This window comes from Eptatretus burgeri, chromosome 2, assembly GCF_056783735.1.
Source record: "Eptatretus burgeri isolate ZD-2024b chromosome 2, Ebu_testis_v1, whole genome shotgun sequence".
NCBI classification, from domain to species: domain Eukaryota; kingdom Metazoa; phylum Chordata; class Myxini; order Myxiniformes; family Myxinidae; genus Eptatretus; species Eptatretus burgeri.
The window spans coordinates 47,173,153-47,186,625 of NC_140962.1; the positions used below are offsets into that span (position 1 = coordinate 47,173,153).

At 41.1% G+C, this 13,473-nt stretch overlaps 1 protein-coding gene across 14 annotated transcripts in view; it reads left to right on the forward strand.

Annotated features, from left to right (window-relative positions):
• Positions 1 to 13,473, forward strand: part of CARM1 (coactivator associated arginine methyltransferase 1) — an 84,950-nt gene that overhangs the window by 61,541 nt on the left and 9,936 nt on the right. For 4 of the 14 annotated variants that reach the window (XM_085853696.1, XM_085853722.1, XM_085853800.1 and 1 more), the window contains 8 exons: positions 4,269 to 4,354; positions 4,755 to 4,844; positions 4,965 to 5,102; positions 6,758 to 6,847; positions 9,554 to 9,645; positions 9,842 to 9,916; positions 10,027 to 10,113; positions 10,342 to 10,425. In XM_085853696.1, the coding sequence (XP_085709822.1) occupies positions 4,269 to 4,354; positions 4,755 to 4,844; positions 4,965 to 5,102; positions 6,758 to 6,847; positions 9,554 to 9,645; positions 9,842 to 9,916; positions 10,027 to 10,113; positions 10,342 to 10,425 (742 nt within the window). Of the gene's footprint in view, positions 1 to 4,268; positions 4,355 to 4,754; positions 4,845 to 4,964; positions 5,103 to 6,757; positions 6,848 to 9,553; positions 9,646 to 9,841; positions 9,921 to 10,026; positions 10,114 to 10,341; positions 10,426 to 13,473 lie in introns of all 14 variants that reach the window. The other 10 variants (XR_015051031.1, XM_085853758.1, XR_015051038.1 and 7 more) reach the window with 5 other exon arrangements.

Below are 13,473 nucleotides of genomic sequence, written 5' to 3' on the forward strand. Positions count from 1 at the left end.
AATACCTAAGGTACGTATCTCCATACCTATCAATCCTGATCTCGCACTCACGATATATTACGCCCCGATTGCCATTGTTGCTCAGGGGTTCTGCGTATTTGTGTTGATGCAATGTGGGGTGATCGCATCATTTTGAAAGCCCCGTATTATGGACTGAGGGTGCTTTGGCAGTATTTTCATTCTTTGGCTTTTCACTGAAGCAATTTTATTCTTATAAATAAATTGTTCTTATTAAAATTCTCAGCACATTACAGCACATGATAAAAAGCTGTGAATGTGAAAACATACCAGTCTTTACTCAGATTTATCCATAGCTCTGCAGTCAAAAAAACTTCCAGGAGCTAAAGCAGGAAGCCAAGCTTTGTACATACAAGGGACGAGTTGGATAAAATAATGCACAAACCTTCGTTTGTATCTCGGAAATTGGACACTATGACCTTTGTGCTACTTTTATAAAAGTTATTGAAGAGAGGTACCTAAAACTGATTGCCCCTCTCTACCCACCACCTTGCCCCACCCGCAAATATAAAGCCAGACCAAGTGTTGGAAAAACAAAATACCAGTCTGGCCCAATGGCATTTCGCCTTGGAACTTGTAAGAGTTGAGTGTCGCAGTGCCACTTTTTGAAGATGTTCATGAACCAGGAAAAGTCATCAATACTCAGAGCTCACTTTTTTGGGGGGGGGGCATATATAATAATATCTCGATTTACAACCACAATGTGTTCCTGAAAAGTCGTTCTTAAATCGAAAGCTTGCTAATCGGGAGTGATTTCCCCGTATATGTAATGAAATAATTGGGGGGGGGGGTGGTGCATTCCCTAACAGTAATAATAATGATAAGTTTTATAAGTAACGCCAATAATAATGCAAAAGGCAACTTGTAATAAAAAGTGTTTGTTTTAATTCATCAAATTACAATGTTCACAAAATTAAAAAAAATTAAATTCTGCATCAACGGCAGTAATTATTATTATTATTTATTTATTTTTGTTTTTTTTTAACCTTGGGTTAATAAAGTTCTTTTAAACATTTTTGTTCAAATTACTGGAACTTTGTTCCTGTAATTTTAGTTCTCCTGGAACGTAGTTCAGGGGAGCTTATGGGATGGCATGTTGTCTGTCCGTCCACAAATGCTTGCAACTTCTTCTCTGAAACTACAAATATCATTTTGATGAAACTTTACCACAAACTTCATCATCCATGGTGTACCAAAGATTGTTCATGACATTTGAAAAATTGGGGTCGATTGGGGTGTTGCGCCCCAAAATATGTATTTGCTTTCTTCTCAGAAACTACACACACAATTTCAATGAAACTTGATCACAACCTTCATCATCCATAATGTACCAAAGATTGTTCACACCATAAAAAATCAGGGTCTAAGGATGTCGAGGTGGGGGTTGCCCCCCAAAATATTTATTTGCTTTCTTCTCCGAAACCACGCACACAATTTCGATGAAACTCGACAACAACCTTTATCACCCATGATGTTACAAGGTTTGTTCACAGCATTAAAAAAAATATCCATAGGTATTTACTTTCTTCTCCATTACATATTTTGTGGGTCATCCATGCCTACCAGTGATTCCCTGGTTATCTTATCCAGCCGCTACCAGGTGAGCGCCCATGGGTATTGCCCCTATGTTTTTTTTTTTTTAATTAAGAGGGTGGTGGAGGGGTTGCTGAGTGGAGTGGGTCATCTGCCATCTCATTCTTCTCATTCATAGACAGGTAGTCTTGCTGTTGGGCAATGAGTCTTGCGGGCAGGCAGTGGAGGCAACAGTCAACAGCTGGGGTGGTATTCTGGTTTGCTGGTTTGGAGGAAGGTGTTGAAGCTTCAGTGACTGTAGCAGGAGGTTGGCACTGTAAGAGGAGGTTGAAAAACACATCCAATGAGGTCTGTCGAACTGCACTGCTTTTCCTCGTAAAGGTTTTGATAGCATTGGAGTGGTTCACCTCTCTAATTTTAATGCTGCACTCTCAATCAGGGTCTTCCTCATTGATCATGTTCAGTGCTTCTTGGATTTTTGTGAAAAATTGGGGGGGGGGGGGGTGCAGCTGGGTTGCATTGCCAAAAATGACTTCTCAAGCCTGTGCAGTCAAAGCCACAGAAATGCCCACTGATTGGAACCAAGCTAGAAGTTGGTTTTCATTTGTGCATGCATACATAGATACATTTTCATATTTTGATGCTGCCTAAGCTTATTCCATGATTGTATAATATACCATCAGAGATGGGGAATTCCCCACCATTGAAAAATGTTTGAAATCAGATAAGCGGTTTTACATTTATTACAAATTTTTTTTTTTTCAACATGGCCGCCCCAGCCAGCCATCTTGGATCCAGCCACACCCAAAATCAATAGGGTTCTTCCTTTTCAGGTGGTACACGTGTGACCCAAATTTCAAATTGATATGGCGAACAGTTTGAGTTATCGCACTCACAGCTATAAATGTTGACGCCCGGACGGACGGACGACCCGGGTAACAACAATATCCCCCTTCCGCCACGCGGTGTGGGATAAAAACGGTATGTCATTCTATCTGAAATCACCTAATTTAAGAAAATGTTCCCAGTTGACCCCCTCACATTTACTTTAAACTTTCACAAAATAGTTCCCAGGTATCAAAATGAAGCTGCGTAAAATTTTAGGTCCATAGATGCGGTCAACTCTGAGATATTGAGGGTTGAAAATGTGGTTGTGGCCCTATTTTTATGGTCCTTGCGAGCATCACAAAATGAACGGCTACTTTTGAACTCCAACAACTTTTTTAATATTGATGCTAGAGCCTTGAAATTTTCAGAGAATTTTCTTCTATAACGGCTCTGTAAGAAGCAAACATAAAACTGAGTATACCTCTATTAAATGTTATGACCTGATCAGTTGAAATCCAGAAAAAAAATGTTGGTTTTGTATGAAGACCCACATTTGAGACCCCATATATTTTTATTGACCCATCCCAGAAGCTTGAAATTTTTTCATGTAATAACTGTATGGTAGTAGTATTCAAATACATGTTTACTTTTTTAAATCAGTGACAAGGTATACTACTTCAAATTGTTCACCATTGGAAAGAGCGTATTAAAGTTTACAAAAGTATCGCACCACCCAGACTCGATCCAGATCAGGTTGCCCACCCAAACCCAGCAGCCGGGAAAGCAGGAAACTGGTTTAGGATGTCACACTAAATCTGACTGACTTTGAAAGACCTGCAAGGCTCCTATGTCTGAGATGGGGGTTGGTGGTCATCAATCAACAACATCCCGTTCCCTTCACAAAGCTTGCCTCTGGACAAGTGGAAAGAAAGAAGCCATTACTGAAAAAGATGCTTGTAAAAGTTTGTACAGAGTTTGTGAAAAAGCATCTTAATGATACTGCAGGCATGTGTAGAAAAGTTTTGTGGTCATTCGAGACAAAAACTGAACTTTTCGGTCAAAATTCAAAGCGTTACGTTTGGCGCAAGCCCAACATTGCACATCATCATTCAGTCAACACCATCCCTACTGTCAATCATGGTGGTGGTAACATTATCTTATGGGACTGCTTTTCATCCGAAGGGACTGGCAAGCTTGTCTGGATAAAAGGGGCAATGGATGGTACAAGGCACAGGAGAATCCTTGATGAGAACTTGCTCGAGTCAGCCATGAATGTGAAACTGGGTAGGAGATTCACATTTCAGCAGGGCAATAATCCGAAGCACAAAGCTCAAGCCACACTGGACTGGCTGAATAAGAGGAAAACAAATGTTCTTGAGTGGTCCAGTCAAAGTCCTGACTCCTGACTCAAACCCAGTTGAACATTTCTGGCGAGACCTGAAGTTTACAGTCCATCGATGATCCCCATCAAACTTAGCAGAACTAGAGCAATTTTCACGTGAAGAATGGGCAAAGATTTCACCATCTCACTGTGCAAAGCTGGGAGAGATCTACCCAAAAACTCAGAGCAGTCATTGCTGCAAAAAGTGCTTCCACCAAGAACTGACTTCAGTGGTTGAATACTTTTACAACCAGTGAATTTTGATTTTGAACCAGGAGTCTGGCTATTCATTCCTGACGTGTAACCTTCAATTATAATCGTGTTTAGTTTGATATCTTCAGTTATGAAGGAAAACGTTCATTTGGAAAAATTAGTTTAAACATAATTTGTAATTTATCTAAATGTGGCATTATTGTTTGGGGATGAATACATTTGCAGGCCACGACTTGCAAACATACGTACCCACCCTTGTCATTTGCATCCGTTTCCTTTCTCCATTCCCACCCAGGACACATTTGATATTAGAATCCTGATGGCAAAATCCATAAAATACACGGTGAATTTCCTGGAAGCAAAGGAGGACGATTTGCACAGGTTTGTAGGTCATATTTATCACCGTTTGAAAACTTACTGAAGGACACGAAGCTTGCTGCTACATTTGGGGATTATAACTTGATCATCACACCCGAGCCAAGATTTAAAACTGAATTGTTGGGTGGATTAAGGCCGATGACCTTTTTATTTTATTTTTAATTTCTTATGGCCCATTAAAAGAAAGTGACCGCAGGGTTGGCTGATGTGTTTGTTGGATGGCAATATTTATTTGGCTTTGGCATTCCTTTAAATCGATAAACTTTGGCACACCTCTTTTGCTGACATTGTAATAAAGCATTTATCTGTGACGCACTGAAATCGAAAAATCGATGTTTATGTTTGTTGTTGTTAATCTTTTGTCCTTTTGATATTTATTTGTGTATTTTGGTTTATTTTTCAGATTTGACATTCCTTTCAAATTTCATATGACACAGTCTGGATTGGTGCATGGACTGGCTTTCTGGTTTGATGTTGCTTTTATCGGCAGCAAGTAAGGCTCGTCTGTGTAACCCTTTTCACACAACTTTCAGTTTTATCTTTGTTTATTTTTAGCGTCGATTTTTTTTTGTGCTTCTTCCTTGTCTGATTTAACCCATTCTGTCATCGTCAGCGTGACTGTGTGGTTGTCCACTGCTCCTACGGAACCTTTGACTCACTGGTACCAGGTTCGCTGCCTCCTTCAGACACCCCTTTTCACCAAGACTGGGGATACACTATCAGGTTCTGTGCTGCTTGTTGCAAACAAGAGGCAAGTCTGTTGTTGCTTATATGTACATTTAGTGTGTGTGTGTGTGTGTGTGTGTGTGTGTGTGTGTGTGTGTGTGTGTGTGTGTGTGTGTGTGTGTGTGTGTGTGTGTGTGTGTGTGTGTGTGTGTGTGTGTGTGTGTGTGTGTGTGTGTGTGTGTGTGTGTGTGTGTGTGTGTGTGTGTGTGTGTGTGTGTGTGTGTGTGTGTGTGTGAGATCTCGTATTGTTTCCTATATACATATGTCATCCCAAAAGTTCTGCCATTAAGTGAATTTACATGATAGTAAGTTGTAACAGTGCAGAAACAGAAGAAACTCGTGAACAAACTGATTTAATCATTTTAAGAAAACAATTGGGGTTGGTAGGATGAAGTATGCAAACTCGCCTCCAAGCTATCCAGCTTGGATTCGAATCCCAACCCAGCTATAAACTGTCATCCCGATGTTTCACAGGCTGGGTGATTTATCATTGTGTGCCATCCCTTTGATGGCTGTTAAATGGGAGTCACAATCGTCGGCATTCATTTAACTTTAAATACGGTGTCCTTCAAGAGAGGCGAGCTATCAACGGCACCATAAACAAATTCCTGCACCGACCTGCAGAGGGCCCTGCATCAGCGGCACAGTCGGCAAATGATGCTACCCCGCAGCCTTGTGCTGCATATGAAAGAAGATTGCAAATGATGACCAAGCTGAGATATTGGTTTTTGTTCCCCACTTGAACTTGACTTTCCGCCATTGCCTTGGAAATCAGAGGCACAGGTTGCACTTTGGCATAAAATGTAATTTTCCAACCTGAGTAATGGTGTATCGCAATGCTGGAAAGCTGTTTTCAGTAACCAACTTTTGTGGCAGTAACAGTTAAAGCAATGTTTAGTCACCATAAGTTCCTTGCTTTGTCCATCATTGTACTTTATCATGTTTTGAGAAGGATAGCAAGGGATTCGATGAGACATATTTGGGATTGGGGTTGAAGTTTAATCGTGATTGGGATCTTAATAACATCCCCACATTGTTGTTATCTTGCCAAAACGAAGTTTTTGCAAGATATGTTGGTCAGCTTGTATGTTTTTTTTTGTTGTTGTTTGTTTGTTTGTCTGTAATCATGTATAAAAAATTCTGCAGAGCAGTTATCATTGGAAATTTTTGTAACTTCGCATATCAGAGGCCTATAGAGGTCCCTTTCAGCACATAAAATTTTGAAGGTCAAGGGTCAAGGTCACTTTGTCGCAAATCAGGGGAGTCGACGAAACCCTAATTTTTTGAGAAATTTTTGGTGGCGATTGGCCTTGACCTTCATGGTTAGCGCCTGAGGTCAAACATATTTGACCCCAAGGTCATATTTTCAAGTTTTAGGAACCATATCGTGTAGTACCTCAAATTGAACACCTCGATAAGTGCTTTCTACATATGTCAAGCTTGAGATATTATGACGTCATTTGGTGACATTATGAGGCAAACACATATTTTTCATGGTTACTCTGGAACGATTCTCATCGGAATCTCTCGTAGGCAGATATTCCTCAAGGAGTCGCTCCTGGTGGAGAGCAGCTCTGTTCACCTCAGTGTGACCTTAAAGAAGTCACACGTGCTCACCTTTTGGCAAGATACGGGTCACCCTGCGGGTGACATTGGTTTATTGTTTTTTTTTTTTTACAGACAAAGCTACGATATTGATATCGTGGCCATTGTGGATCAGACAGGCTCACGCTCGAGGAACACTCTTGACCTAAAGAATCCTTTTTTCAGGTAAAACCTGTCTGGTTATGCACGTGGTGGCCCAAAAGTCGGTTTCCAGAGATTACCATGTTTATTTTCACGGAGAAAATTGTATGCCAGATAGCACCGAGATGTGGCTCATCCTTGGTCAACCGCCTGTCTCTCTCTGTTTTTCTTGCTTTATTTATTTTCCAGCATTTATTTTGAAATAATGATGCACATACTTTATTACGATAAGATCATTTTTAGGCCAATTTGTAATCATAATATAATGGGCGTAAGCCTGGAACTTTGAACACACTTTTCTCTGAACATATTCTGTTCAGATTTCCGAAATCTTCATATTATGTGATCCATGTATTTACGCAGGTGATAGCGGATTCAAAAAAATCGAATATACATAGAATTTTCAAAGAGGGAATCGATGACGTCACAATCAGCAGCGTTCGGCGGCAAACTGACGGCCGGATCCCAGACGACGTGCTTTACTTAACTAAGTCCATGAGTTCAGGACGTTTGTTCAACTTTGCTTTTACGACTTTTATCCTGCCATGTTGTTAATCTGCTGATGGAGGTAATATAGAAACGATGAATATGTCAAATCGTTCGTGTTACTCATCCGGCACTATGTGTCAAGGCCAACAATCTAAAGCGAAAGGTCTCAAACGCTACCATGGGCACCCAGACACGCCACCAATTTGAACTGAGCTGTTGAATGTGGCGCAAAACATCCAAAGAAACTACCGTAACCGAGTATTGTGATCCATCCTGTCCCCCATACCCGTCGTAGACACACACACACACACACACACACACACACACACACACACACACACACACACACACACACACACACACACACACACACACACACACACACACACACACACACACACACACACACACACACACACACACACACATTGCCGTTCCATAAATGTGTTTGTCGTGAACGGCATGAACGCGTGACTCTCACTGCCAAGTCTACTGGGACATTCGTGAAAAGTGACAACATCGAATGACACCACAATTTCATCTCGAATTGTGATGCTTTTTATTTCATTCACAAAGTCCTCACTATTTTAAACCGGTCATCCATTTTTCCCACCAACTTGCTGATGATACATGCTAAATATTGGGACAATTTGTATGCAGGTGCATTGATAAAGGACACGATTGGCCTGAATGGAACATCTTGTTTGTGAATTTTTGTTAAACCATAAAACCTTGGTGGGACACCTTTACTACTATATAGCTACCAATTATAATCTAGCCCACACAGTCCATCGGTTCTTTTTAATGCAGCCAATTTCTTATTGAGTGTCCATTGTTAAAGCCGCTGTCACACCTTGACGATTTAGCCAGCGTATGCCGATTTTATGAAAAATTTGTCTAAAACGCTGGCACACGTCGAATACGTTATGGGTACGTTTTGTATACGTTAAGAGCACGCTGAAAAACACTGCCATACGTCGTAGTACGCTGGCTTTAAACGTTGTACTCAAATTTTTGCATGCTTGAAATTTTACCATGCTTGAAATGAAATTGAAAAAAAGGTTTACCCATGTCAGCAGTTGTGGCTAATCTGGTAATGGGGGAGCTGGAAAGTAACTTGTTCAAATAGGATGAGGACTGGTTACCGTGTTTTTGGTTGAGGTATGTGGACGATACTTTTGTCATTACACGCCTGGAAAAAGTTGATCACCACCTTGAAAAACTGTCAGGTATATATGAATATCTAATTCACAAAGAAAATGGAGAATGAGGGTAAGTTGGCCTTTTGGATGTTGCGGTGCACCGGCTAAGCAATGGTACTTCAGAAACGTCGGTGTATAGGAAATCAACACACAACAATAAACTGCGAGACTATATACATACATACAGTCTGACAAAGTTCCAGGATTAAAGCAATAGGAAATTTTATTGCAAACGTACCAATTACGTTTTGTGGTCACCCTCAAAAGTAATCTCTCTGTAAGTCGATAAGACGCTTGCCAATGTCACTGTCATGCTTCCAAGCACTCTTCGAAGTCGTCGTCTGAAAAGCCATTTACCTCATTGGTCACGGTTTTCTGGATCTCTTCTGTCGATGCAAAATGAGTTATTTTCATTGGCGATTCGGAAGTCTGTCATATCAGAACATTCTCACCGTATTGACAAAACTATGTACGTGTCGGTCCAATGCAGCTACAAAACACAATCAAGCTATACAATGGCAAACAGTGCGAACAGGAAGATTACAACGTATTTCCAATTATGGAGCCCAAGCAGGTGCTGCCACCTGTCAAAAAACATCAGTTCTTGTGTGTGTGTGTGTGTGTGTGTGTGTGTGTGTGTGTGTGTGTGTGTGTGTGTGTGTGTGTGTGTGTGTGTGTGTGTGTGTGTGTGTGTGTGTGTGTGTGTGTGTGTGTGTGTGTGTGTGTGTGTGTGTGTGTGTGTGTGTGTGTGTGTGTGTGTGTGTGTCAGGGCCAATCTCCACCAGATTTTGCATTTGTGCTGGGATTCCCAGGTTCAGGTCAAGAGTACTTAAAAAAAATCTGACTAAACAATATTTTAATCCAAAAAATAAATGCTGCTGAGTTTAATTCCGACGAAGTACTATTTTAAAGCAAAAATAAATTAAATAAAAGTAGGTCCTGGTACTTGTCACACTTAGAGGTTTTTGCCTTTTCATTTGCTCTTGTGTTCCAGTTGAATGTTTTCCTTATTCATTGCAGAAGCAACTCCTTTTTGCAGGTACTCTGGAACGTCCCCAACACCTCCTCCAGGTTCTCAATACAGTTCGCCCTCTGAGAATCTTTGGAATTCCGGAAGCTATGTCCTTCAAGGTGGGCCAGGCTGCTCATGAATGTAAATTATGCTATGATTTCGGTATTTTAGGTTGAACCTCCCAGGTATGTCACGGATTGGTGTCCCACAATGAGGCATTTTTGTTTATTATTATTTTTATTTTTTTCAAATGCGCGCTGGTGGTTGGTTAGTTTTTTCCCTCTGTATCCCAATGGCGCCCTGCCTTCGCTGCAGGCGATTCGGCTGGCTGCGCAGCGAATTATAGCAATCTGGAATCGCACTACTTGTCGTCATCCTTTGAGGCTAAAGGCAGGTGAATGGAAAACTCATTAATGGGTTTGCTTAGACCATCGTGTGAAAGTTGGTGCTTTTAGGTTTGAGGTCTCACCATGCTTGTTCTTTGATCGCTCTTGTTTCAGGAACAGCAGCCGTACCAGCCGCTTACGATCTGAGTTCCGTGATGGGGTCGAATGTGGGGATTTCACACAACAACCTTATACCAGTCGGTATGTGTTATGGGGGAATTATTTACATCAGGCATCCAATGATATTTGAGCAATAATACTTTAAAATGTTTGTAATCCCTATGACCCCTCCCAAAATAATCACTCGACAAACTGTTGTGGCAGTGACTGTGAATAAATTCATGGAAATTGTATACATGATGAAGTATTCACTTGTACTCTGGATGAAATGATGTGGCTCCTTGTCTCTTTGTCATCCTAATAATGTAGCCACTTCTGTTCCAGCAAACGCCGGCATTGTGAACCACAGTCCAGCTCGCCAGGGCTCAATAATGAGCACCGGGTTTGTTCAAGGTACGGTTTCGTGGCCGTAAAGAACATGGTGGACTTATTTTTATTATTTGTTTGAAAAGGTTGATTCACAGTAGTTGGGGTGGGGGTGTGGGTCAAAGAAATAGAAAGAATACTGCCAAAAGCTATGACTTTGCTGTGCACAATTGGCCAGAAATACTATTGTTCAGAAAAGAAAAAAGAACTTTGCTTATTTTGCTTGCTTTCTCTGCTGTTGCATGATAAAAGTTTCCAAAAAACAAATTGTGGAACTGATCATCTGAGGGTGCTGCAGTGGGACCTTTGCTCACAATTGATTTTACAAAGAGTTAGGCACTAGCTTAAAGGAGAAAGTGATTGATCTTCAGCCATATTTCAAAGCAAAATGATGTCCCGTGGGTCACATGACGTGTCCTCAATCCGTTACCAATTTTGTTTGTGTTCAAAGGAAGATCTTTTATAGCTTTGCTTTTGAACATTTCCCAGATTGATTGAAGTGAGTGGGTTGGATTTATGGTGCAGCGTACGCCTTTCTTTGAATACACACAAACCCACATCTTTTTACCCTGCGCTCGGGAAGCGAAAAGCAGGGTTAAGCGCACGTACATATGGCGTACGTCTGCATTTTGTTTAGAGCATACATTGAAAACCATTCAACGCAGGAAATTGAAACTTCACCGCAAGTTGCATGACCCTGTGATATCGTGGTCGCTCTTTTGAGGTAAACATAAGCCAAAATGTCAACAAAGGCCAAATGTCTAAAATTGTCAATTTTTATCTGCTTTGCTTGAAATGTGAAGAGGATTTGCATATCTGGTCACTGAATTCAACCACTATTTTTGAGGCCAACATAAGCAAAATTTCTGAAATCATCAATTTTCAGCTGATTGATTTGAAATTTGAACAGGATTTTCAGAAAAATGACCATGTCATGTGGCCTGGCAAGCCATATTGGATCGAAGGGAAAAATCTTTTATAAATCCTCGTAGGAGAAACCACTTAACCAATCAATGCAAAATTTAACTGATTGATCAACAATCCTTGTGAAATATAGTTTGATTAAGATGTCATTCCTCACATGGTCTGGCAGCCATATTGGATTAAAGGAAAACCAAACAAAAATAAAAAAACAAAAAAACAAGAGTTGGCTTGCACCAAGTCCTTCTCAAGACTGCGCAGGGTATGCATTCTATGAATACCAACTAGTATTTTTTTGGTGATTCAGTTTCATTAATATGGAATCTGTCAAACCACATAATGTTTTCTTAGTTTTTCTTTATTTTTTTGAACAAAGTTTGTTGATTTCATTATCAAAATAAAAGCAGGCATTATATTTTGCATACTCTTGGTGTATGGATGGGCAACATCCAGGCAATGGGACAATTGGATGTACCAAGTGATGGAATAAGTAATGTGACAGAGTGGAGGAGTAAACTTGAGAGGTTTATAGTGGTAGAAAGGAACATCAGTAGCGTTTGAGGATTACGTGAGATGATGGCGCACTGGCATCTTGGAACACTGGAGGAACGAAGAGTGAGATTACTCCACATCAGGGATGCAGTTCCACAAGTGAGATAAAGGAGGAACAAAAGAATGGAGATGAGCCAGACATTTATTTTGAGAGTTTGAAGGGTCCAAAAACAAACACTACCAATTTTCTAGGCCAGTGAGCTTGCTTCCGATATTACAAGCAAAGTCATGAAATCCATCACTGATTCTGATGTGAAGTCTTTCCTGTTATTAAACAGCTTGATTTTTGGCAATCCGTTTGGATTCTGTCCTGATAATTCAACTCTGGACATGCTTCTGCTCCCCTCTCAGCAATGGTGGCAGCCCCTCAATGTCAATCAAGAGATTAGGATCCTCTCCCTGGACATATCTCAATCATTCAACACTATTTCACATCCTCCCTGCCAAAAACATTCTGAGCAAGAAATGTTTGTGAGAAAATTAGTTTGGGCTGTGCGACACTGCTTGCCAAGCTCTCTGCCCATAGCATAGAAGGCTGCCTTCATTCCTAGATTTATGACTCGCTACACTTGTGCAGTCAACATGTTGCCTGAAATGGAACCCTCTCCTCCCCTCTTATGGTGGAGGGTGAAGTTCCCCAAGGCAGCGTTTTGGGCCCAAGTCTTGTTCCTTGTCGATTATACAGTGGTGAGAAAAAGAGCATGAACCTTTACATTCAGTAACTGGTGGCACCCCCCTTGAGCAGCAAAAACTTCAACCAAATGTTTCCAGTAAGTCTTGATCAGCCCTGCACATCAGCTTGGAGGAATTTGCTTCAACTCGGAGATATTTGTGGGCTTTTTTGCATGAATTGCTTGCTTTAGGTTCTGCCAAAACATTTCAATTGGGTTAAGGTCTGTTCAACTTTAACTTAGCCATTGCAAAATGTCTTCTGCATCAGCTATTTTCTTGTCGATTTACTTGTTTGTTTAGGATCGTTGTCTTGCTGCACAGATGCCCACTTTTTGTTGAGCTTCAGCTCACGGACGGATGCTCTGACATTCTCCTGTATAATTTGTTGGTACAATCCAGAATTCATGGTTCCGTCAATGATGGCAAGCCAACCGGTCCTGGGGCAACAAAGCAGCCCCCAAACCATGATACTCCCACCACCATGTGTCACGATGAGGTTCTTGTGTTGGAATGCGGTGCTTGGTTTTCACCAAACAAAACGCCTCTCATTTAAAGCCAAAAAGTTCCTCTTTAGACTCATCTGTCCACAGAACATTCTTCCAATAGCCTTCTGGATCATCTAGGTGGTCTTTGGCAAACTTGAGACGGGCGGCAATGGTCTTCTTGGAGAGCAGCTGTTTCCTCCTTGCTACCCTCCCATGCACACCATTCTTGTTCAATGTTTTCCTGATGGTGGACTCATGAACACTGACATTAGCCAATGCAAGAGAGGTCTTCAGAACCTTAGACGTTACCCTAGGTTCTTTGTGTCCTCCTGGATTATTGTACGCCTTGCTCTTGGAGTGATGTTCATTGGACGACCACTCCTGGAATGAGTAACAATGGTGTTGAATCTTCTCCATTTGTACACTATCTGCCTAATAGTGTATT